Source organism: Sorghum bicolor, chromosome 10, assembly GCF_000003195.3.
Source record: "Sorghum bicolor cultivar BTx623 chromosome 10, Sorghum_bicolor_NCBIv3, whole genome shotgun sequence".
Lineage (NCBI taxonomy): Eukaryota > Viridiplantae > Streptophyta > Magnoliopsida > Poales > Poaceae > Sorghum > Sorghum bicolor.
The window spans coordinates 59634067-59660171 of record NC_012879.2 but is presented as its reverse complement, the minus strand read 5'-3'; the positions used below and the strand labels follow the sequence as shown (position 1 = coordinate 59660171).

General features: G+C 45.5%; 4 protein-coding genes across 4 annotated transcripts; 1 reads left to right on the top strand and 3 right to left on the bottom strand.

Moving 5' to 3' along the window:
- LOC8065605 (benzyl alcohol O-benzoyltransferase) lies at window positions 5297-7100 on the bottom strand. The gene has a single exon (XM_002437530.2). The coding sequence runs from the start codon at window positions 6946-6948 to the stop codon at window positions 5596-5598; it is 1353 nt and encodes a 450-aa protein (XP_002437575.1). The 5' UTR covers window positions 6949-7100; the 3' UTR covers window positions 5297-5595.
- Window positions 14162-15914, top strand: LOC8064973 (benzyl alcohol O-benzoyltransferase). The gene has a single exon (XM_002438948.2). The coding sequence runs from the start codon at window positions 14254-14256 to the stop codon at window positions 15604-15606; it is 1353 nt and encodes a 450-aa protein (XP_002438993.1). The 5' UTR covers window positions 14162-14253; the 3' UTR covers window positions 15607-15914.
- On the bottom strand, window positions 22331-22987 carry LOC8064971 (LOB domain-containing protein 2). The gene has a single exon (XM_002437528.2). It carries the CDS (start codon window positions 22985-22987, stop codon window positions 22331-22333), a length of 657 nt encoding a protein of 218 aa, XP_002437573.2.
- LOC8065604 (benzyl alcohol O-benzoyltransferase) lies at window positions 24052-25742 on the bottom strand. The gene has a single exon (XM_002437527.2). The coding sequence runs from the start codon at window positions 25619-25621 to the stop codon at window positions 24272-24274; it is 1350 nt and encodes a 449-aa protein (XP_002437572.1). The 5' UTR covers window positions 25622-25742; the 3' UTR covers window positions 24052-24271.

The window sequence follows — 26105 nt, the reverse complement described above, 5'->3', positions numbered from 1 at the left end:
CTTTCAAAAAAAAACCTGATTGATTGCTGCACTACCCATATGGTTTGGTCACCAAACCTGTCTCCTCCGGAGTCCTTAGAAAGAGCATCTGGGACAATGGTCAACATCTAAAGCATCCAAAATAATTAGGAAAAAATTTACGAGAAGGGATAGCTTGGTTGATTAGCACATAAACAGGATTAGTCATGGGCGCCAAGACCGAGGAGACATCTGATGTAGGATTAAGTTGTAACTGAAAATAATTTCGCTTAATTTTCCGACATTCAAACAGACCTTTATGTGGCAAAAAAGGGCATATTATACTGTGCATGGCCGCACAGGGCCTACTGTGGAGCAGTTCATCGCGTTCCATAGAACCATGGGTTTGTCTTCCATTTTCTTATTTATTTATTTATTTTGAAAAAAGCTTTGAGCGCTTAGACAAGTCTCTATACAGTGCCTTCTTCAATTATTGGCTCCAATCTATCTCTGTATGCCATCACATAAGGTGACATTCCTGAGATGGAAAGGTTGGAGGCAGACATGTGTACGGCTTTCAGGTAAGGCCAGAGGAAGAGAAGATAACATAACAATAAATTGTGAAGACGAATACACTGCAACTTACTCACAAGTTGCAAATGACACAACTACAAAAAGTTAGCGGGCTTATTGCCTAACCACTTCTAATAACAGGTTGTTGTAAGCAGAGGAGAGCAAGAAGCTGAGGATGCAGTTACTTAATGATTGATCCGGTGAAAAACACACACGCTCATAGTGACGTAGAGCTGACGTCATCCACCCGCCTATGGCCAGCGGAGATACTTTGCTTTCGACAGAGGTTTATCATTAGCCAAGGACTGTACGTCTGTACTAGCTGCTCCCTCTGTTACTAAATATTTGTTGCCACAATTTGTGTATCAGTAACTTTAACTCAATTTATAGAAAATACATATAATATTTTTTCTCTGAATAAATTTATTTAAAAAAACTAGATTTAAATATTTGTCCAATAATACTAATTATGTATTATAAATGTTAATATTTTTTAATATATATTTAGTTAAAATTGTTTCTCGGAAGGCGAAAGCAATATATATTTAGAGATGGAGGGATTAGGTAACAAAAGTTTGTGAGATGGGAATTAGGTGAGACGATGACAGAAGACTACAGCTCAAGGTCAAATGATTCGAGCAGCCAATAGACTAGACTTGGGGAGATCGGTCGATTTGTTTTAATTTCTCCTTCCTACTAAAACTGAGCCACATCACATCACAAGCGTACGTGTATTTGAAAAGTTCCCAGCTATCAAGCGTCGATGAAAATTCTAAGAGTGTGCATGCGTTGCGTCGTACAGGCCAGTATATATATACCAGTCTCCTACTATATATCCTTTTGCCAACGTGTGCGTTATATATTGTACACGTCGATCGAGCCAGGGTCATCAGTCAGTCGTTGATTAGTCGTCATGCACAGCGGATGGAGTTGCATGCATGCAACTTGCATGGCAAACGGTGTCTCGATCGATTGCCTTTGAGGAAATTTCACGGCGGTAGTCAAGTTGGAATCTTTGGTTGATTGTCCATGCACTGTCAGCATCAGTGTGCACCTTCCAGCCCTTGCTGCTCCGGGTTAGGAGCAATTTATGTATATGTCAGTCTGTCAGATAAAAAAAAACTATGCTTAGCTCACTCAAGTGACCCGGTTGGTACTTGCCTCGTAATCCTAATTTTGCTTATAACCTTATCTGGTTAGCACTTTCGTTTATATTTGATAATTAAGTCTAATTATAGACTAACAAGGTTTAAAAGATTCGTCTCGTAAATTAAAAACAAACTGTACAATTAATTATTATTTTTATTCATATTTAATACTCTATGTATGTGCCGCAAGATTCGATGTGATGAGAAATCTTGAAAAAGTTTTAGATTTTTGGGTGGAACTAAACAAGGCCTTGGTACTATAAATCTGAGTTTTTTTTCTAAAAATTCGGTCAAAGTTTTAAAAATTTGACTTAAGACAACTTTAAAAGTTGAAGCTTTCAATTACCACATTCGGAAAACAAAGCAAGGAGGCCAGGTCTAATTACCCCACTCAACTAAATTAACTAATCCGATTAGGACTCTTCACTTTTTTTTTTTTGAAAAACAGCTCTACAAGCAGTTTTTTTGGTGAAGCTGAACTATTTTATAAAAAGTGTTTGACGTCAAAACATCTTCATCAACAACTTTGTACATGGTTGAGAGAGGGAAACAAGGGAGAGAGCTGTAAAACCTTTTTATTTTTGAGTTCACATCTCTCTATTCCTTTATGAGAGTATAAAAAAAGAACCTTACCTATGAAACTGTTCTTAAAAAAATGATATTTGACAAAAAAAAAAAGTTCATAATAGCTCATAAAGCTGTTGATGAAGAGGGTCATACACTTCTTGCATTTCCAAATGGGAATCGGACGCTTCTTTGTCTCAGGATAAACAAAGACACGCTCTATATGCTCGCAAAAAAAAAAAAACAAAAACAAAAACAAAAACACGCTCTATGGCGAGCGCCGCTGAGAACGAATCTGGCTTCTATAGGGGTTTATCTCTAGCCAACTACGTGTACTGTAGTTGGTGACCAAAATTTGCGTGATGGATTGGGTTAGACGATGGCAGAAAGACTACCTACTGCTCAAAATGGTCACGACAGATTTCCATTTTCCACCAGGCCAATAGACCTGAGGAGATCCATCGATTCGTTTATAACGGATTATTTGAGCAGGAGCAACTTACTATTTATATACTACGCTTAGCTCACTCAACTGACCCCGTTTGCCGTTGGTAGTACTTTAATTGGCTACTTGCCTCGCAATCGCAATTTTGCTTACTCTTTTTTGTATATTCCGGTGCGATTTCAGGGTTAAGTCTACTGTGTGATCGACCAACCCCAACTGTTACCACATCCAGAAACACAAAGAAAGGAGGAGGCCTGGTCTAACTAGCGCACTCAACTCAAACTAATCCGACCCAGTCATGAATTTCCATTCCATTGTGTGATCGATCTGTCGGAGCTGCACGTCAATTCAATTTGCGGCCACCTACCTCCATTTTGATAGAGTCTGTACTTCTTATGCTGATGTATAACGAAGGATGACCACCCTTTTGCTAAAAAAAAAAAACCTAGCCCTCTCAAGCTAGTAACTAATCTCATATGGACTCTTGCATTGTGTACCATCATGCCAGTGGGTTACAATTGGTTGGCTCAAACGCACGCTGACTCGATCTTATCCAGTAAATTTTTTTTGGAGGGTTTTTAGGTCAACCCAATCCATTTCGTTCTTCGTTTATGGTTCCACCAAAGAACACCAAGAGCACAGGTGCTCGATCCTCTTCGACGAAGCCACCAAGGGCACCAAATTTATAACAAAAATAATAGCAATTTTTTATTTTTTATGATAGAAAAGTTAGTACCATGGACCATATCATGAAATATATTTTTATTGTATATTTATTTGGTGTTATAAAGTTGATCAATCTTATAAAAATTCCAACTTACAACAACTTCAGAAGTTTTGATTTGTTTGAGACGAAGGGAGTAACTAACAAGCTAGATTATAGCGTTCGCGGTGATGTGGAGACAAACGTCATCCTGACTTATCATTAGCCAGCTAGTAGTAGGAAACAAAGATTTGTCTTTTGTATATGGTGGGTAGGCTAGACGCTACAAGACTCAAAAATCTCAAAGGGTCAAATGACACGACAAATTTCCACCAACCAAGAGACATGTGGATTCCTTTTTCTTTTCTACTCTCTATAAACTAAACCATCACGAGCGTTAAGCATATACTAGTGTAATTGTACACCATCTACTAGTCTACGTAACTGTACAAAGTAAATCAGCCGGTCAGTACGTCATGCATAGCAGATAATAATATTATGATGGATGATTGAAGTGGATGCTCCTTCGCAACGGTTACTCGGTCGAGGTCAAACTGCAACATCTATTGGTACATACACCATCTTCCAGGGTTGCCATGGACTAGAATAATTCATATATCAATAATTAAAAAGACCATCCTTGGCTCATGCAACTAACCCGGCTAGCACTTGGGTCGTAATTTTACATAGAATAGAATCTATCACCCCATCGAGGTCAAACTACTCTATCCACTGGTACATATACACCACCTTCTAGCGTTGCCATGGATTAGGATAATTCATATATCGGTAACAAAAAAGATCTGCTTGGCTCAACTGACCCGGTTGACACTTGGCTCATAATTTTACATAGAATATAGAATCTACTCCACCCATGGATGCACCTTCACAACAATTACCCGGTCGACACCAAATGGCTCCATCCATTGTACATATGTCGTCAGAGACTCGCTGTCCTCCGACGAAGTCTCCTCAAGAGGGTGAATCTCTCTATTGTGGTCGTGTGGTCGGTGACGTAGTCCAAGCTCCCATAACTGAGAACTTGACAGGGGGCGAAGGAGCCGCAAGTGATGATTTCACCAGTGAATTGCATAGGGTGGCGTATCCGGCTCTGATGGCGAAGCGGGTGGTTCTGGCCACCGTAAAGCGGCGATCACACATAACGCTCTCCCCTACCCGACGCGCTAGCTGTCGCGGGTTTAGAACCATGGCAAGTATGGAGTTTGTTTGTTGGAGGTCGATGTGTAGGTCTTCGGTGGCTTTAACACTCGACAAAGTTTTTAGTAATAAAAAATTAAAATTTTCTTTATCGAGAGCCACCTAGGGACACTTAGCAAAGATTTTGTATGAAAAAGAAAGTTTTAAAAAATCTTTGTCGAGTGCCGGATAGCAATGATCAACAAAGGTGAGTGTTACCGTGGTCTGGGCCGTCATGGCGGCTTTTCTTTGCCGAGTGGCCAACATTCGGCACTCGACAAATAATCTTTTGCCGAATAGGTCTCTGTCGAGGCCCCTTTGCCGAGTGCGAAACTCAGAAATGCCTTTACCGAGTGTAAATGTATCTTTGCTAAGTGTCCCAAACGCTCGGTAAAGAACTTAACCTGCAGTAGTGATGCATGGCTTTCAATTAAGGTAAGGCCAGAGATCGAGAGGTAACGATAATTATCATGATGAATAAATTGTGAAATTGCACTGCGCAATTACTACGCAGGAGTTCATCAGGCAACAGCTCACGGTGATGCAGAACCGACGTCATCCTGCTGCTTCTAATCTATAGGGGTTTATCATTAGCCATTTAGCCAGCTGTCCTTACCACTACGTACGTAACAAAAGTTTGTGTGATGGATTACTAGGTTTTAGACTAGACGATATATGGTAGAAGCCTACTTGCAACTTGAGCCGGGATTGACATTGCAAATCTGCAAGTGATATTTCGGTGGAGAACACACCACCGTATATATTTCGGTGCGTACGTACAGCTGTGTATATAGTAAGAAAACAAAACACGCGTATATATACCGCCATATCGACGAGACGAACAGGACGCATTTATGGTGTACGTACTTGATGACGACGTTCTATCTACAGTAGTGTAAAGTTGCGCTCATGCCTTCCTTGGTAGGCTATTGTTATGCATGCGCACACCCTGACATGTATATATGCATGTACCCCGGCCGGCCGGCCGGTGCGCGGCGGTGGATCGCCTAGAGCTCGGCGGTGAGGCCTTCCACCTCGAGCTGGAACTTCTCCATGGCGTCCTTGGGCAGGCAGATGGGCACGACGGTGCCTTCCTCCCCCTTGCCGTTCTTGGCCCTTGAGAAGTAGTTGGTGACGCCGGGGAGCGGCCCTTCGCCGCCTTTCGCCGGCCCGCCGTAGACGGCCTCACCCCAGCCGAAGTCGATGCTCTTGAACCCGGCGTGGCTGATGTCCGACACGATGTACGTTCTCGACACCTCGAACAGCGGCCGCCCCGTCAGCACCATCAGGTCCGCCACCGACACCAGGTAGTCGTAGGTCACCGCCGACTTGGCCTTCTTCACGAGCTCCAGCGCGAAACCGAGGTCCCCGCCGCAGAGCTCCCCGGCGGTGGCCGCCGCGACGGAGTAGGCGAAGGCGTTCCCGTAGAATCCCTCGAGGAGCGGGATGTCGGGCCGGCCGCGTGCGTTCACGATGAAGGACAGGCGCACCTCTTCGTCGGGTGCGTACCCGAGCGCGGCGGTGCGGCTGCGCCAGATGCACGCGGCGACGAGCTCGAACCGGGAGCAGCGCATCCCGGGCGGCGCCCGCTGGCGCAGCCCAGCGATCTCCCGTGCCCCGAAGAAGAAGGGCACGCGAACCATGTCAGCGGCGGGAGTGGTCAGTATCCGGTCGACGCCAACGCCGCCCGCGGGCTCGCGGTACTCGACGTGCGGGTAGGCCGGGCGAGGCGGGTTGCGCGCCATGAACATCTCCCTGCCCCAGGCCGGCGCGACGGACGGCGCGGCGGCGCCGCGCGCGATCTCGCACACGGCCTTCTCGAACTGCATCCCGCCCGGGGCGTCCACGACGCAGTGGCAGAAGCGCTGGCCGAAGATGAAGCCGCCGCACGCCAGGCGGGTGACCTGGACGTACAGCAAGGGGCGGTCGACGACGGGCTCGACGCCGGCGACGGTGGTGCTCTCGAGGATGAACTGCTCGAAGCACGGGAACGGCGGGCTCTGGACGTCGCCGAAGTCGTCGGCGGTGAGGTCGACGTCGGCCTCGGCGAACAGGACGCCCTGCGCGGCGCAGTCGACGACGAGCTTCCTGCCTTCCACCTCGCGGAGGCGGCCGGCGAGCGGGTAGTAGGGGACGAGCGCCTGCGCCAGCGCCTCGCGGATGACCGTGGCCGGGTCCTGGCCGGCCTTGGATGGGTTGGCGCGGTACAGGTGGATGCCAGAGCTGTAGAAGCGCATGCCCTCGGAGTCGTCGATGTCCGACAGCGGCTTCGTCTCCCGCGGCGTTGGCGACGACGGCGCCACCAGCACGGGTTCCCCGCGCCGCACCGTGAACGGCGGCAGAGCCGATGCCATTGCCATGACGCGTACGGACGTGATCAGCTGAGAGCTGGCCGGCTGGGCGTGCCGAGGTAGCTAGCTGGTAGTGGCCTGTGTCGCTGTAGGTGGAAACGCGAGGCTGTGTGGTGAGTGCGTCGAGGTCTCTGCTGCGTGAACTGAACCTGATGAGAGTTTGCTTGGTTTTATAGCGCGCAGTGGGGGTTGGTGGTGCGAATCGTGCGCGAGACACACTCATGGTGGGGAAGGAAAGGGGAAATACAGCTTGGTCAGCAAAGTCCACGGAGGCTGGTGTGCATGTCCTGCTGGGTGCTGGCAGCGGGGCTGACCGCTAGTAGGAAGTAGGGGCACGGTACGGTACATGGGAAATCGTTTTTTTTTTTGCCTGGGTCGCATCGTCTGCTGCGGTCGTCACGAGGTGTACTGTGACGCGCAATGCCATCTCTCCCGTCCGGAAAATATCTTAGATTTTGACTAATTTTACAGAACATAATAACAATATGTATGATATAAAATGAGCGTATTATGAAAATATGTTGTATGGTTTATCTAATGATGCTAATTAGTGTCATAAATCTTGTTGGATTTTTATAGAAATTTGGTTAGAGTTTTAAAACTTTGAATTAAAATAACTATAGAAATCTATTTATTTAGAAACAAAGAGATCATAGCTAGGCTTGGTGTTCACATGTATGGCGTTCCTCTTTTTAGAGAAAGAGGATGCATGGCGTTCCTGGTCATGCATTCAGATGGTTGATGCCACACACGTAGGCGCTTTAGCGCGGGTTTGGTTTTGGAACTAGCTAGGTTGAATTGACTCCGTTCTAGTTTTTTGGGGGTTGGGTTAATTCCATTTCTTGTTTGGTTATTGGGATGGGGTTATCCCTCATTTCGTGTTTGGTTGGAGGAGAATGCAATGTGGGTTGAGGTCCCTGACATGCGAAGCTCATACATTAGCCTCCTCTAACTCATCTTCTACCTCCCCTGCTCACGAATTGCATGGCTCACAGCTTGGTTGCACAGTCGTGGACCGTCTCTGCTCGCAGTCGCTCGGTCTGGTGTTGCCGCCCTTCTTCCTCCCCTGCTCGCACACACCCTCATCTGCTGTTGTCGATATGGATCCATTCTAATTAATGCTGGTGTTGCCGCTACGTAAACGCATCGGTGCGACAACCGCCGCAGCCCTCATCCGTGCAAGTGCGACAACCACTGCGGCCCTCACCTTTGTCGGTGCAATAGCCGCCGCTAGGGCCCTCTGCTGTGGGCCCCTCCTAGCATGCTCCAACGCGCCATGGCTGCTGTTGTCGCTCCCCAACGAGTGTGGCTGTCGCATCTGCTCCCCGCGGTTACGCCCAAGCGCCTAGGCGAAGTGGGTTCGGCCGATTTCTCTGATTTGGAGGAATTGGGTGAACCTGCATCTACGCAGCATATTTTCCCCTTAGGGGATAAATCCAACTCAGCTTCTCTGCAAACCAAACGGCCCCAAAAATGGGTCCAACCCAATTCAACCCATCCCACTATAACCGTGCAACCAAACACACGCTTAATTTTATTCGGTCGTCTTCGCTCGTCGGCTCCGTGTGCATGCATGACATTGCCAGCACACCTCGTGATCAAATCATGGAGTGTAAGAATGATACGTTGCTTTCAGTTCCAACAAAGTTAAGAGAGTGTGTGTGAGAGAGAGATATCGCTTATCTGAAAAGTCATGACTGAAAGTATTATTCGCTGATTTGTTATGAGAGAAAAATATTATTAGCTGATATAAAAAATGTAACTGCAGCTTATAAAATAAGTAAACGGAGCCATAAATGGTTCATTGTGACCAGTACACTTGAATACTTGATGATAACCCAGCACCAGCAGGTTGCGTATGTCGATGGAGTGGAATGGAATGGAAAACATGGAGTGAACAGTGCCGGTTGAGACTCTCTGAGGTTTTGTTTAGTTTTGATTTTTTTAAGTTTTGGATAGTGTAACACTTTTGTTTTTATTTGGTAATTATTGTTTAATCATGAAATAATTAGACTCTAAAGATTTATCTCATAATTTACAGATAAACTATGCAATTAGTTTTTATTTTTGTTTATATTTAATGCTTTGTGCATGCCTGTTTTACAAAATTCGATATGACAAAGAATGTTAAAAAGTGTTTTGGTTTTTGGGTGAACTGATAAGGCCTGAGTTGAGTTGTCCAGAACTTCATATACAGAAAATCTTCGGGCGAGGGCCTTTTTGACCGACCGGCGCGCGCTAGGGAAAGGGGAATTTTGGATGCAGACTTGCAGTGGCAGAGAATAATAGAGGAACGGAGACTCGCGGAGATTTGATGCGAAATTTTTTTAGATTTTACTAATATAGTACTTTCGTTTATTTATAGTAAATATTGTCTTATCATAAACTAACTAGAGTTAAAAAACTAGAGTATGTGATTAGATTTTGTTTTCGTATATATTTAATATTTTATGTATATGCCGTAAGATTCGATGTGATAGGAAAACTTTTTGTATTTCGAGGTGAAGGCCTTTTTCACCTCCCTGGAGTCGTGTGTGGTGTGTTGTGCGGTCGCCGTTTCCCACGTTGTAAAAATATATATATAAAAATAACCCTACCCTAGGAGACCCTGTTCCGATTGGTGTCACGTCGTCGAAATGCGGCGGCGCATCATCAGAGATCAGATCAGATCACATCCGAGCACAAGTCACCAACACCTTTTAGGCCTTGTTCAGTTCGCAAAAACAGGTGAAAAACGACACTGTAGCACTTTCGTTTTTATTTGACAAATATTGTCTAATTATAGAGTAAGTAGGCTCAAAAGATTCATCTCGTGGTTTACAGATGAACTGTGCAAATAGTTTTTGTTTTCATGTATATTTAATGCTCCATGCATGTGCCGCAAGATTCGATGTGACGGAGAATCTTGAAAAATTTTGCGAACTAAACAAGGCCTAGTTACCGCGCGCGGTCATCATGAGCTTGACTGCTTGAGGGTAGCCAAAAATTTCAAAAGGCATCTTGTTTGTTTAATTTAGTCTAGGATAATCACCACCGCAAACAACAATCGAATTAGTGGTCGCGTTGCGCCAATAATGCAATACTGCGTCTGCATGCATAATGTCATCATCGTCGTCGTCTCATCTTAATTAGCATATAGAAGGAAGTATACATGCACAAGCAACTGATCAAACCCTCCATATCTCACTCGATCACCCTCCCTCGTTGAACTTGAACCGCCGGGCGGTCTCTAATGGACACGACACGACAGTCGACATCTCTATCAGCAGCTAAGACCCTGTTTACTTCCACCAAAAAACTTAAATTTTTTCAAGATTTTCCGTCACATCGAATTTTTAGACCTATGCATGAAGTATTAAATATAGATGAAAATAAAAACTAATTGCACAGTTTGGTCGAAATTGACAAGACAAATCTTTTAAGCCTAGTTAGTCTAATTATCACAAATAAACGAAAGTGCTACGGTGTACCAAAATTTTTTTTCCTTTAAGAACTAAACAAGGCCTAAGTGGTTTGAGTATGAAAACGCCGTTCTCTCCTGTCCTGACTCCTCGCTGTGAATGTGATCGGGCCGGCGGCGAGCATGATTAAGAGGGCCGGCCCGGGCAGGGCAGCGGCAGGAAAGGTTGGTGCACCAACTCCTCGCTGCTGCTTTGCTTGGACAAACCTTGGCAGTTGGCCCGGCCGTTCACACGCTTTTTTTTTTGTTTTGTTCTGCAACTACATACAGACACTACTCCTATAAGAGCATATATATAATAATAGGTTTATAGCTAAGCTAATGCTGATGTGAGGAGATAAGAGAGGAGAGAGATGATAGTTTTGCTCTTATGTAAACACTAAGCTAGACACGAATGCATAGGTAGTGGTGGACCCAGATAATAAGTGTTGTGAGAAGGAATAGAAAAGAGAAGATATTTTAAAGACAAGTATGAGACAACTTACTATATAACTTAGCTTTAATCATTTAGCTTATAGCTAAGCACTTGGCTCTATTATCATTTGTCCGACAGAGCACGTACATTGACATTCAAAATGTAGGTAGGTGGCCGCAAATTTAATTTGACGTGCAGATCCGTCTGTCTAACAGAGCACTACACAATGCAAAATGATGATGGATTTTTATTTTATTAACTATACACACTCCGGTCCTGCAAATGAACAAGGCAAGAGTCCCGGTCGGATTAGTTATTTGAGTTGGGCTAGTTTGACCAGGCCTCCTTGCTTTATTTTCCGGATGAGGTAATGTAATGCGTGGGGCTGCTCGTTTATTTATAACGAAACTCCGACATCCACCAATGGGTTTGGAGTAGTAGCTAGGTTAGTAAGAAAGATAGGATTACGAGACGAGTACCAACAACTGAGTCAGTCGAGTGAGCTAAGCATAGTTTTTTTAAAACTGACATACTACCTCCGTTTAAGAAAAAAAATATAATTCTAGCACAGTGTCATATTTTAATATCTTAAGTTTGATTAATTATAAATAAAAAATATCAATATTTATGAGACCAAATTAATAATATTAGATTAATTATGAAATATATTTTTATAATAAATTAATTTAGAGTCATAAATATAAATATTATTCATTAAAAACTCGTTCAAACATGAACTATTTTTTTTTGTTAGAGTATCATATATAAAATTTTTTGCTCCTTATCCCGTAGGAACGGTAGCAAGTACCAAATTAAGGCTACTTGACTTCTTGTCAGAAAAAAAAATGTTACTTGACTTGACTGCGTCCAACCGCCCACTCGTGTACACACGTTGGCAAAAGGATAATTATGGTCATGTAAAGTTTATTTACTAAATTTATTAATAAATCAGCAAACAATATTTTTAATTATGGTTTTTCATACAACGGAAAACTCTTATTTTCGACGATGACGCGATTTGTCAGGAATATTTGAATACACGTACGCTTGTGATGTGATGGCTCAGCTTTGCAGGAAGGAGAAAAGAAAACGATTTAAAAACCATTTTTTTAAATTCCTTGCCACATCAAATTTTTGACATAATGCATAAAGCATTAAATATAGTCGAAAGTAAAAACTAATTACATAATTTATCTATAAATTATAAGATAAATCTTTTGAATATAGTTACTATATAATTAGATAATAATTATCAAATAAAAATAAAAATACTACCGTTTCAAAATAAATAAATAAAAACCAAACAAGGCCGTGACGTAGATCCATCGCCTCAAGTCTATTGGCTGGTGTGGTACGTGGAAATCTGTCGTATGTCATTTGACCATTTTCGGTGTGCTTTTATGCCAATACCGATTCCGGTAGCATTTCAGTGGGAGATCCGAGACACAGCAGGAGGGTGCTTGCAGGGGCGGTCATGTGCCAGATGTCCTCACCGTGAGGCGTTGGTGGCGAGAGAGGGCCTAAACCTAGCACGGAGAATGGCTAAGGCATATAAATCATCATTGTTTCTATAGACATTAATTATATTATCATCTAAGCATTTTGCTAATGTAGTATGGTAGTTATTGAAGAGAGAAAAAACAAAAATTATAAAAACCGAGTCTAAGTTAGAAACATGTCTACACAAGATTTAAGACATAAAGTGGTATGATTAGTTGAGAATGGAGAGATAATGAATATGGTTGGATGAAAAAATATTCTATAAAAACTATACATTGGAAACATAATTTCTATATATATCGTGTCTAACATTGGGATTGCCCTGACCCGAAAGAGTGATCTTGGAGATTAAGCTTGATTGATGACCCGGAGGGGATGAGGTCCTCCGTTGGAGGTTGGTTGTGCTTGTGCAATAATACTACTCCATTTTAAATTGTAGTTTATATTTTCAGTGTGATATGTTATATAACATATCAACATAGATATATGTTCAAATAAATACACTATCGAATTAATCATATGTAATTGAAGAATTTAATGAAACCACAACTTGATATATATTAAGTTGGTGTTTTTTATTAAATTGTTCAAAGTTATACAAAAATGACTTGGAATAAAGCTAAAATAAATTATATTCAAAACAAAGAGGGTATATTATATATAGAAACATTTCCATCGATACCAATTTATTATCTTAGTAAGAAACATAGTGCATGCACTTTGCAGAATATGTCAACCAAGCTGGAACACTTCAGCCTTATTTGGATGCACATCTATCCACTACAACACATGAAGTGAAAATTAATTTCAGTTTCACTCCAATTCAATTCAACACTAATACATATGCACTTAAACAAGACTTTAAAAGAATTCTAAAAATCTAGAATACTCTTCACAAACTATCACAAAGGCTAGAGGATCTGATTATGTTTTCGACCACATACCGACCATTTTGCTGCAACGTGCAACCACAAGTTTAGGATAAGATCTACAGTGGCTGAAGCAACTATACATACATTGGGCCAGAGGCTAATAGGAGAAACAAAGACGAACATTATCGCAAGATGCAATATACCACCATTATTGGGTTAACAAAGGAAATCGTATTGATATATTTTCTCTCTCAAATAGTCATACTGTCTTCGCCATCTACCCTTTTTGTCTGTACTAAGGCAAACTATCCTCAGTGCCTGATTTTTGTATGTTAAGACCTGCTCTGTACCAAGGACGGAGTATTCAGCAATCAAATCATTGTCCATCCATCGGCCGGCAGCTACAGCTCTCGTCCATCGGCCGGCGGCACACTCATCCATCGGCCGGCAGCTACAGCTCTCGTCCATCGGCCGGCGGCACAAGAACAGCCAGCATCCAAACAAGAGTCAGATTTGAGCTACTTGTTAGGATCCCAAGAGCCAATTCAATGGTCATCCAAACAGATAATATAATAATATTCGAATTGTGACCATTTCAACGCCATGCCTGTTTTGGTATTAAGCCCAATACAATTCCGCGGCCTCCAATAGATGACATGCATCCAAACGGATCCAGCTTAAGCACGCCAAGCCTAGCACGTACCAACACCCTCTCCACCTTGGGCCTTGTTTAGTTCACCCTGAACCCGTCACTACCCGCTGTAGTGATCAGACGACCACCACCACCCAGTTGCCCGAACCCGATTTTCCATGCACCTACCTACTGGCCGTCTGCCACGCTGCACCATATCTCTCATGACCTGCGCGTGCGCCAGCCTCCGTGGACTTTTGCTGACCAAGCTGCATTGTTTCCCGATTCGCACCACCAACCCCCACTACGCGCTATAAAACCAAGCAAACTCTCATCAGGTTCAGTTCGGTTCAGTTCAGTTCAGTTCAGGCAGCAGCCACCTCCACTGCCTCGCGTTTCCACCTACAGCTCTCAGCTGATCACGTACGTGCGCGTCATGGCAATGGCATCGTCTCTGCCGCCGTTCACGGTGCGGCGCGGGGAGCCCGTGCTGGTGGCGCCGTCGTCGCCGACGCCACGGGAGACGAAGCCGCTGTCGGACATCGACGACTCCGAGGGCATGCGGTTCTACAGCTCCGGCATCCACCTGTACCGCGCCAACCCAGCCAAGGCCGGCCAGGACCCGGCCACGGTCATCCGCGAGGCGCTGGCGCAGGCGCTCGTCCCCTACTACCCGCTCGCCGGCCGCCTCCGCGAGGTGGAAGGCAGGAAGCTCGTCGTCGACTGCGCCGCGCAGGGCGTCCTGTTCGCCGAGGCCGACGCCGACCTCACCGCCGACGACTTCGGCGACGTCCAGAGCCCGCCGTTCCCGTGCTTCGAGCAGTTCATCCTCGAGAGCACCACCGTCGCCGGAGTCGAGCCCGTCGTCGACCGCCCCTTGCTGTACGTCCAGGTCACCCGCCTGGCGTGCGGCGGCTTCATCTTCGGCCAGCGCTTCTGCCACTGCGTCGTGGACGCCCCGGGCGGGATGCAGTTCGAGAAGGCCGTGTGCGAGATCGCACGCGGCGCCGCCGCGCCGTCCGTCGCGCCGGCCTGGGGCAGGGAGATGTTCATGGCGCGCAACCCGCCGCGCCCGGCCTACCCGCACGTCGAGTACCGCGAGCCCGCGGGCGGCGTTGGCGTCGACCGGATGCTGACCACTCCCGCCGCTGACATGGTTCGCGTGCCCTTCTTCTTCGGGGCACGGGAGATCGCTGGGCTGCGCCAGCGCGCGCCGCCCGGGATGCGCTGCTCCCGGTTCGAGCTCGTCGCCGCGTGCATCTGGCGCAGCCGCACCGCCGCGCTCGGGTACGCGCCCGATGAGGAGGTGCGCCTGTCCTTCATCGTGAACGCACGCGGCCGGCCCGACATCCCGCTCCCCGAGGGATTCTACGGGAACGCCTTCGCCTACTCCGTCGCGGCGACCACCGCCGGGGAGCTCTGCGGCGGGGACCTCGGTTTCGCGCTGGAGCTCGTGAAGATGGCCAAGTCGGCGGTGACCTACGACTACCTGGTGTCGGTGGCGGACCTGATGGTGCTCACGGGGCGGCCGCTGTTCGAGCTGTCGAGAACGTACATCGTGTCGGACATCAGCCACGCCGGGTTCAAGAGCATCGACTTCGGCTGGGGTGAGGCCGTCTACGGCGGGCCGGCGAAAGGCGGCGAAGGGCCGCTCCCCGGCGTCACCAACTACTTCTCCAGGGCCAAGAACGGCAAGGGGGAGGAAGGCACCGTCGTGCCCATCTGCCTGCCCAAGGACGCCATGGAGAAGTTCCAGCTCGAGGTGGAAGGCCTCACCGCCGAGCTCTAGGCGATCCACCGCCGCGCACCGGCCGGCCGGCCGGCCGGCCGGGGTGCATGCATATATACATGTCAGGGTGTGCGCATGTATAAAATTAGTCTGCCAAGGCATGATCGCAACTACATACTGTAGGTAGAACGTCATCAAGTACGTACTGTGAAAATGCGCCGTGTTCGTCTCGTCGATGACGTGTGTTGTTTTTCGTACTATATACACAGCTGTACGTACGCAACGAAATACGGTGGTGCTGTGCACTTGTTTTGTGGAAAGGTAACTTGGAAACAATTCATATACTACTTGCAGATTTGCAATGTCAATCCTGCCTTGCAATTGCTAGTCCTGTATTTCTTCTTGACGCGATTGTGCTTTCGCAATAATACTACTCTGTTTCAATTTATACGGTGGTTTAGAGTATTTTCACTGCATTTATGTGAAAACATGTTAACATATACGGAGTTGATGTGTTCAAATAAATACGCAATCAAATTAAACATATCTAATTGAAGAATTTAATTAATGAAACTAACTTGATATTAAGTTGGTGCGTTTTTTTATAAATTGTTCAAAGTTATTTTAAAAACGACTTGGAATAAAGCTACAATAAATTATGTTTAAAACAGAGAGGGTATATTCTATATATAGAAACATTTCCGTCGATTACCAATTTATTATCACAGTAAGAAACACAGTGCATGCACTTTACATAATATGTCAACCAAGCTGGAATAGGCCTTGTTTAGATGCATATTTATCATTATCCACTTGAACGCATGGATTGAAAATTAGTTTAAGTTCTACTCCAATTCTCTTCAACATATGTGAATTAAGGTAAATACATATCCATCTAAACAAAGCAGTGAGTGCAGCTAACTCCAAAAAACAGAGAGCAACGGAACTACTTGATGCGGTGCTAAGTTCTTAAAAAAATATTTTATTGCTCCGGCTCCTCACCTAGGATGACTACCCATCACCACGGTGCTCATCAACCCTGAGCAAATATAAGATAAATCTATATTCAATTATTCATAAATTTTAGAAAAGATATACTCAATTCATACCAAATTATAAGATGTTTGACTTTTTTTAACACCAACTTTGATCACTCGTCTTATTCATAAATTTGTGCAAAATATCACTTCTTTTATCGTAGCTTGATTTATTAATCAAAGTTCTTCAAGAATGATTTAAATTTGACTATATTTACATAAATTTTCTAAATAAGACGAATGGTGAAACTTAAAATAAAAAAAATGAAACGTCAGTACATATTTTTAACCCACTACCAGCGTATTTGAGCATCCCAACACGTTTATCAGCGGCTCGCTAGCTTCCTGCTCCTCTCCTCTGCTCCTCTCTTCTATCTCTCGAGCAACGAGACATGAGAAGCTATGGCCTTGTTTATTTTTTGCACCGATGGCTAGCTAACGAGATGGCGCCCGGTCCGGTGGCCGCGATGGCCGGAATGGAGGGGACAGGACAGGAAAGCGCCCGGCGGTTATTGCATCCTCAGCCTCAGGTGGCTATCATATACCAGCAGTCATGCTCATGCACCGATGCACGCAACCAAAAGGCTGCTGCTGTGCACGCAGCTTGCTACAGCTCTCGTCCATCGGCCTCAAGAACAGCCTCTGAAATGGACGACGGCGTCTCGATCGTGCAAGTGCTCCGTCAGATCAGATCGTCTGTGCTGGCTCCTCTGTTTCAGGTTCATCAAGTTCAACGTGCTAGGGCGGAGGGTGAGACAGATATATCGAGGCCTTTGTTTAGGCCACCCTCAAAACCAAAAAGTTTTCAAGATTCCACGTCACATCGAATCTGGTGGCACATGCATGAAACATTAAATATAGACGAAAACAAAAACTAATTACACAGTTTAGCTGGAAATCATGAGACGAATCTTTTGATCCTAGTTAGTCCATGATTGAATAATATTTGTCACAAACAAACGAAAGTGCTACAGTACCGAAAACTTTTCACATTTTCAGAACTAAACAAGGCCTTAGTTCGTTGGGCGTGTTTAGTTCCTCAGCGAAAACATTTCGTTACACTGTAGCAGTTTTGTTTGTTTGTAATAATTATTGTTCAACCATAGACTAACTAGGCTCAAAAAATTTTGAGTTTTTGAGTGGAAGTAAACAAAGCCCTTGTAAATTTCTTTTTGAGCTATTGTAGTACTTTAGTTTGTATATAATAATTATTATTTAATTATAAACTAACTAAATTAAAAAAATATTTTATAAATTACAAATAAACTGTATAAACTGTAAAATTACAAATAAACTGTATAATTAGTTATGTATTTATCTATATTTAATGTTCTATATTTGTACCATAATATTTAATATGACAAAAAATCTTTAAAAGTTTTTTAATTTTTGGAAGGAACTAAACAAGGCCCAAAATCGAGTGAACGATGCTAGAATGCGACGATGACGACGACGACATTTGCATTTGCAATGCATGCACGCGCTGCATTATTGGCGCAACGCAACTACCGATGATTCACTTTTAACATGTTTGTGTGATGTGTGGTTATCCTAGCTAGACTAAACAAACACCTGCTTTTTGAATTTTGGCTAACTGTGAGTGTGAGCTGAGCGATCGTGGTAACTAAAGCTGTTGTGATTTGTTACTTCCCGGATGGACCCCGCGTTGATATGCATGATGAGAATGAGATGCATCAGCTAGCCATCAGGCATATGCGGCGCAACCACCGGTATTATTTATTTAATTAGAATACGTTGGAAACAACGACCGCATGTCATTCTCTTTTCCCCCGTTCTTACCGCCATCAAGAGTCCCTGACTGTCTGCCTGCCGCCCCCTCGCCTGCACCACGAGGTGCTGGCGATGGCTCGCGCGCACAGAGCGAGCGACGATGAGCAAGATCAAGGATTTAAGGTGCGTGCGTGCGTCGCCGACCTGAATCATCAGGAACGCCATGCATGTGAACGCCGAGCCGAAGGTGGTTTTTTTTTTCCTTTCCACACAGTTCGATTGAAATATGTATTTACACACTTCTCAAAATGAATCTAATAAGAAAAAATAAAAGCACATGCCCTCAATCCTCAAAGGTAAAATAAAATTTACACTGCCGAGCCTAGCTATCTGCCTATCTTCTACTTTTCATTGCGCATCACCACGTCACCGTCACAATAGATACGCGTCACACTACTGACACCTTCCGGGAATTTTGGTCTTGTTGAGTTCTAATTTTTTTTTGAAAAACGATATTGTAGCAATTTTATTTTTATTTGACAAACATTGTCTAATTATGGAATAACTAGGCTTAAAAGATTCGTCTCGCGATTTACAGACAAACTGTATAATTAATTTTTATTTTTATTTATATTTAATGCTCTATGCACCTACCGTAAAATTTGATGTGACAGAGAATCTTGTAAAGTTTTGGATTTTTAGAAAACAAGGCCTTTGTTTTGCGAGGGAAGATGGAACACGATTCGCAACCCTCACGAACGTCAAGTTGAAGATGTATACTCTATTTGTTTCACAGTTTCTAAGAATGTCGTATCACATACCGATAGTAAAAACATTCATCACCGCCAATAAGTCACCCTTTTGTGACCCCTCAGCCTATGAACCGGTGGTGATATTCTCACACAACCGGCGGTGATCAAACTTTAATGTAGTAGTGTTAGTAGTCTCTTTTCCTTTTCATTTCCTTCTCTATATGTAGTGGATCTGAAGTAAGTGGTAAGTCGGTTGCAAGTGGTGCTAGCTGCTTGGCCAGCTTTTGTTGCCTTTTATTTTCCTCTGCTAATAAACATACGGTGCTTTTGCATCCGTTAAAAAAAATTATGCTGTGACAAATTAAAGAAACCGATAGTCTTAGTGATGTTAACTAACGTGTGGTATGATGCTTAGGTTTGTCAAGTGGGGAAGGATCCTCCTAACATTGGTGGTCCGAATTAAGAGCAACTACAATGTTGCTCAAAAGTAGTATATAGGCATTACAATAATCTCTATCAGCTAGTTGAAACACTATGAGACCAGTCTATAGAGTAGTACATAGTAAAATATACTCATAAGCTTATTGACTACCCATAGAGAATAAAAAACATTATTGGCTTACTCCTTTTCCTCTCTCTCTTTATAGTGGCTGATGGATTGAAGATAAATAATTATTTATCATCTTTGGGACCCATCTTATAACTACAGGTTCATATACATTGTGTGAAGATAATAATAGTTGTATATAGACTAGTTACGTGGGTCTCGGCTAAAAAAACCTTAACGGTAAAGGAGACGGCAAAAAACTTAACGTTAAGTTTTTTTGCTGTCTCGACTTTGCTGAGTGTGACACTCGGTGTTTTTTGTCGTTTGCCGAGCGTTGTAGACACAAGGCAAAGCACACGATTCCACTAGTGTATAGACTAGTTATCGTAGGTCCCATATATATGGACTACTTTATATATATATATATATATATATATATATATATATATTATGGTTGCTCTAAGAGTAGATTTGTGACCAGTTGAGCCGGGCATCCCATTGCAAAGCAAGGAGTGTAACTAGCATCAATTGGTCTCTTCAAAACGTGAAACCATGTCTTGCTATGATACGATGGTTGTTCGGTCGATGGATTTAAATTAAGACAACGCTATTTTGTTGCTTAATCTATTGTTAGATGATGAGTTGTTTTCTGCCAGAAACTCATGCACCTTTGAGTCACAATGTACGGGATGATAGATGATGATGCAATTTGTAACTGCATCTTTATGTATATATAATATATACTCCCTCCATCCCAAATTATAAGTGATTCCAAGAAATCTTAGAGAGTCAAACCATCTCGACCAAATTTATATGACAAAATAATAATATTTATGGTGTCAACTTAGTATCATTATATTGCTCATTAATTATATTTTTATATTATACTTATTTGATGTTATAAATCTTTGTAATTTTCCCTATAATTTTGGTCAAAGTTGAGATGCTTTGACTCTCCAACATTATTAGAATGACTTACAATTTGGATGGAGGGAGTATATAGCAGTTGTTGAGTCGTGCTGGATGAAAAATTAACATGCTGAGGGCTGGTTCATTATGTGCTGCTCTGACGATCTTGTGGTTCATTAGTAATGTAATTCCTAGGATCATTGTATGACTGAAGTAGCAATCAATACACATATAAAAGTACTAGTATAATGCCCGTGCTAACGCCACGGCTTTACCTTGGCACATGAAAATAACCAAACAATGATTTTTTGCATACTTCAATTTTTACATAATTATATTTTTAAGCATGTATTCCATTCTATTAGCGGGAACTTGAAGCCTGGGAATAAAAAAACAATACGAGCATGAGGGAACTTGTAGAATGAAAATATGGGAATTTGTATTGCCAATAGCATGAGGGCCAAAATTACAATACTAACGGCTGGAGCATAACATCATGCTGCTTTGCAAATGCAACCCGTTTTATTTACGCTGAATTTTTCAGTCAGTGTATTGATTCAGATAACAGATTTCAGTTACAGAATTCAACCTTTCCCTAAGCACACCTTCAGGTTGTACTACCCTGGCCTTAGGTCCAAGACTGATACAAATTTCTGAAGTTCACACTCCCTCCTCGCTGGCTATCAGCCATGTTCCATTACTGTCGACCTGACTGTTGTCAGATGTGCTACAAGAACATGCCATTTCTTCCATTTCTTCACATACGCTCCCAGAACAGTCAGATGAACCTGAAAGTTTGGAACCCAAACATTATATAGGAGACAAATAGGACTCTGATGCTACAAAATTAAAATATCAAGCACACAACCAACAATATAATTTTACATGAGGATTGATAAAATGGGTTGAGTACACACATCGTTAGTCACCAATTTAGGACGTCTTTGTAAACTATATTCTTAGTGCTCTTCCCTGTAGGATCCAAATCCTCTTTTGATTTTGCCAAAATTCTTGTTGTTGCTCTTGACACCCCCCTTGATAAACAAACATAGAGTTGTCCATGCGAGAACACGGGTTCCGGAAGGTAGATCCCAACATTAGGGATGGTTTGTCCCTGTGATTTATTTATCGTCATGGCAAAACTCAAGCGCACTGGAAATTGTTTTCTCTTGAACTTGAAAGGAAGAGAAATATCATCTGAGGGAGACAATGGAAGCCTTGGTATGAACACCCTTTTCCGTGCATGTTGTCCAGCAACGATCTCAGCATCAATTGCATTGTCTTGCAATGCTCTAACCATGAGCCTTGTTCCATTGCACAAGCCATTGTTCGGATCAAGATTGCGGAGAAGAATCACACGACAATTGATTTTCAGCTTAAGCTCGTGCGGGGGGAGTCCATTTGGAGTTATTGAATTCAAAAAATCAATAGGAAAGTGATTCTGAGGATCATCAACAATAGTGTCAAAGCTGTGGTAAACCTTTTCGATCTTGTGGTTCATTAGTAATGTAATTCCTAGGATCATTGTATGACTGAAGTAGCAATCAATACACATATAAAAGTATAGTCTAGCTCTCGTCGATATACTTCTACTGAGCCGCCTTGCTGACAACAGTACACAAACAAGTAACCAAAAATCAACACTTGGGGTAGGATATCCTCCTTTCTTTGCCCAGTTGTTAGCGATAGCTACCATCACCTGCAGTTGCAGAAACAATGGAGAGAAGCCAATACAAGTATCCAGAATGCAACTAACGGCTAGCTTTTGCAGTAGCTGAGCACAAGGAAGCTATAGCGTCCAAGTATCCTCACCTGGCGCTGCTTTTGTTATCCCTAGAAGCGTCGACCTGACCACCACCTCCTCTAATTGCGATGGCGGCTGCATCCGATGCCGGCCTCCTGCCGCCGCCGTTGGCCGTCGTCATAGTGCACACCGGCATGCCACGGTAGGCCAACGTGGTGTGCATTGCCGCCGGAGCTGCCGGTGCATGATGAGGTCTCGCCGCCGTTAGCAGTCCATCGCCCCCACACGGCGGCGTGCCGTTGTTGGCACTGGCGCTGTGCAGGAGCGCGCCGCCAGTATTGCTGCAGGCATTCGACCAGCAGAGCAGCAGCTGCTGCTGCTCGGCCAGCTGCCTCCGCAGCGCGGCGTTCTCGGCGCGCAGCACGGCGTTGTCGCGGCGCAGGCAGGAGACCTCGCGGTAGCACCCGTCCGAGGGGTCGCGCTCCCGCCACCGGGCCTCCCAGGTGAGCGTCTCAGCGGCGCGGCGGCGGGCGGCGTCGCTGGCGTTGGCCTTGATGAGCTTGGTGAGGTTGGCCACACCGAAGACGAGGTGCAGCGCGCGGAAGTCGTTCATCCGGTGCGCCGGGAAGTAGGTGGCAAGCTCGCAGTTGGGCTCGCACTTGCGCCGCTGGTGCTTGCACACCGCGCACGCGCCGCGGCCACCGTTGCCGCCGCCGGTCATCCCCGCGGCTGCAAGTGCAGGTGGCGAGGGGAGGGAGGAAGAGAGAGCTGCATGCGTAGGCATGTGCCTGCATATATGGAGTCCTTGGAACAAGAAGGGACATGCAAGACAGTAAGGTGAAAGGAGGGTCACTGCTTTCTAGGTTGCTCACAGCAAGAGTTCAGGGGCATGGAAACTTCTAATGCGTTGCTTTATTGGACAACAAATACCCTGCCAGTGCCAGGTCAGAAAATGAAAAGGATGTGCCAGCTCCATCTACTGGAGCAGCACACAACACGTATGAACATATATATACAGCAGTGAAACACACATATGTCACCTCAATCTGAAAAATAATTTGCAGGCAAATGTATTGTTTATTAATAGAAGATACAAAGCCAGTTGAAACATTTACTTGAGTTCTCAATTTGATGTGTTACAAGCGGGCCAATGCAAATGCAAGATCAAATTCATCTGTGGTTGCCACCAAAAAGTAGCACATACACTGTATTCTTCGTTGAGGGTGTCCATGGATCACCCACTAGAAATTTAGATCCAATATGAGCACCAAAGAATAGAGTGGGCATGGCAACACAAGTTTCACCGAATATATAATCGGGGCAACAAGGAATCCTACTGCAGGGGCTCTGGCCCCTCCAGTTCAGTCAAAAAAAAAAAAAAAGGAATCCTACTTTGTTGCACCAAAGCCAAATTGCTTACTCATCCTGTCATGCATATGTTGTTGCCTTGCCACCTTCAATATAACCCCGCCATGGACCCCTTTCAAGTTCAAGATTCTTGTCAGGCCTTGCCCAAGCCATTCAATTTCGCTAAGCTTCAGTTTAATAAAGATCTTCCAAATACCTAAACTCTCTTACCTTTGTGGCTTTGTTTTAATTCCAGCTGTTAAGCTAAATTAGCACTTGTAAAGTGAAAGCAATATAAACAAACAACCATTGTCTCTCAACATGTGGACATATCAGTAGCTCACCGTACCGTGAAGTGCCATCTAGCAAACATTCAACTTCCACAGGATTGATTAATGATTATACGACGTTCATCTTAGAGTTTACGCACGGACGGAATGTCACAACACCACACGTTTCCTTGCTTGCATTGTCTCCATAGAATTGAATAAAATGATGATGATAAATATACATAGAATTGAATAAAATGATGATAATGAAAAAACGTGTCAACGGACACGTTCTCGAAAAAAGAAGATCAACATCAACTTAGTTGTGCGTAGGCTATTATGCCAATGCCATGCACACACACCGGAACGAAGGCACCCCATCGAGAAGCCTAGAGCTCCGCAGTGAGGCCTTCCACCTCGAGCAGAAACTTCTCCATGGCGTCCTTGGGCAGGCAGATGGGCACGACGATGCACTCCTCCCCCTTGCCGTTCTTGGCCCGTGAGAAGTAGTTGGTGACGCCGGGAAGCGGCCCTTCGCCGCCTTTCGCCGGCCCGCCGTAGACGGCCTCGCCCCAGCCGAAGTCGACGCTCTTGAACCCGGCGTGGCTGACGTCCGACACGATGTACGTCCTGGACAGCGCGAACAGCGGCCGGCCCGTGAGCACCATCAGGTCCGCCACCGACAGCAGGTAGTCGTAGGTCACCGCCGACTTGGCCTTCTTCACTAGGTCCAGCGCGAACCCGAGGTCCCCGCCGCAGAGCTCCCCGGCGGTGATCGCCGCGACGGAGTAGGCGAAGGCGTTCCCGTAGAAGCCCTCGGGGAGCGGGATCTCGCGCCGACCGCGCGCGTTCACGATGAAGGACAGGCGAACCTCCTCTTCCGGCGCGTACTCGAGCGCCGCCGCTCGGCTGCGCCAGATGCACGCGGCGACGAGCTCGAACCGGGAGCAGCGCATGCCGGGCGGCGCGCGCTGGCGCAGCCCCGCGATCTCCCGGGGCCCGAAGAAGAAAGGCACACGCGCCATGTCGCCCGGGGGAGTCGTCATCATCCTGTCGGGCTCGGCCCCGCACGCCGGCTCGCGGTACTCGAGGTGCGGGTACGACGGCCGCGGCGGCTGACGCGCCATGAACATCTCCCTGCCCCACGCCGGCGTCACCGACGGCGCCTCGGTGGCGCCGCGCGCGAACTCGCAGATGGCCTTCTCGAACTGCATGGCGCCCGGCGCGTCCACCACGCAGTGGCAGATCCGCTGCCCGAAGATGAAGCCTCCGCACTTGAGCCTCGTCACCTGGACGTACAACAAGGGGCGGTCGACGACGGGCTCGACGCCGGCGACGGTGGTGCTCTCGAGGATGAACCGCTCGAAGCACGGGAACGGCGGGCACTTGACGTCCCCGAAGTCGTCGGCGGTGAGGTCAGCGTCGGCCTCGGCGAACAGGACGCCCTGCGCGGCGCAGTCGACGACGAGCTTCCTCCCTGGCTCCTCGCGGAGGCGGCCGGCGAGCGGGTAGTACGGGACGAGCGCCGTGGCCAGCGCCTCGCGGACGACCCTGGCCGGGTCCTGGCTGGCCTTGGATGGGTTGGCGCGGTACAGGTGGATGCCGGAGCTGTAGAACCGCATGCCCTCGGCGTCGTCGATGTCCGACAGCGGCTTCGTCTCCCGTGGCGTCGGCGCCGACGGCCGCACCAGCACCGGCTCCCCGCGGCGCACCGTGAACGGAGGCAGTGACGACGCCATCTATCGGAGAGCGCGACGACTGATGGAAATGCGAGCACACGTGCACGGCAGAGGCAGAGGCGTGTCACTCACGTGTGCACGGAGTACGATCTTGTTCGTTATAGCTAGTTGGTGGTGTGGTGCATGCTGTGGAGCGAGCTCTGGTCCTTTTTATAGCAACAGGGAGTAGAGGAAGGTGGGGTTGGCTGCCGGGAAAAAGAATGCATGAAATGGAACAGTCCACGGTCAGCTTCACAAATCTCACGTCGTGTACTGTCTCCAAACGTAAAATATAGAATGCTTGTCATGAATCAAATTGCTCAATTTTTATTAAATTTACAAAAAAAAGTATATATATATATACCAACAACAAGTTAGTATTAGTAAATTTCAGAAAACAGTGGCGGAGCATGGCATCAAACAAAGAAGGGCTAGCTCAAGATGCTTCTGACTTAACCTACATAGATGCACTGCTCTTATCTTTTACTCTGACCAATGGATAATG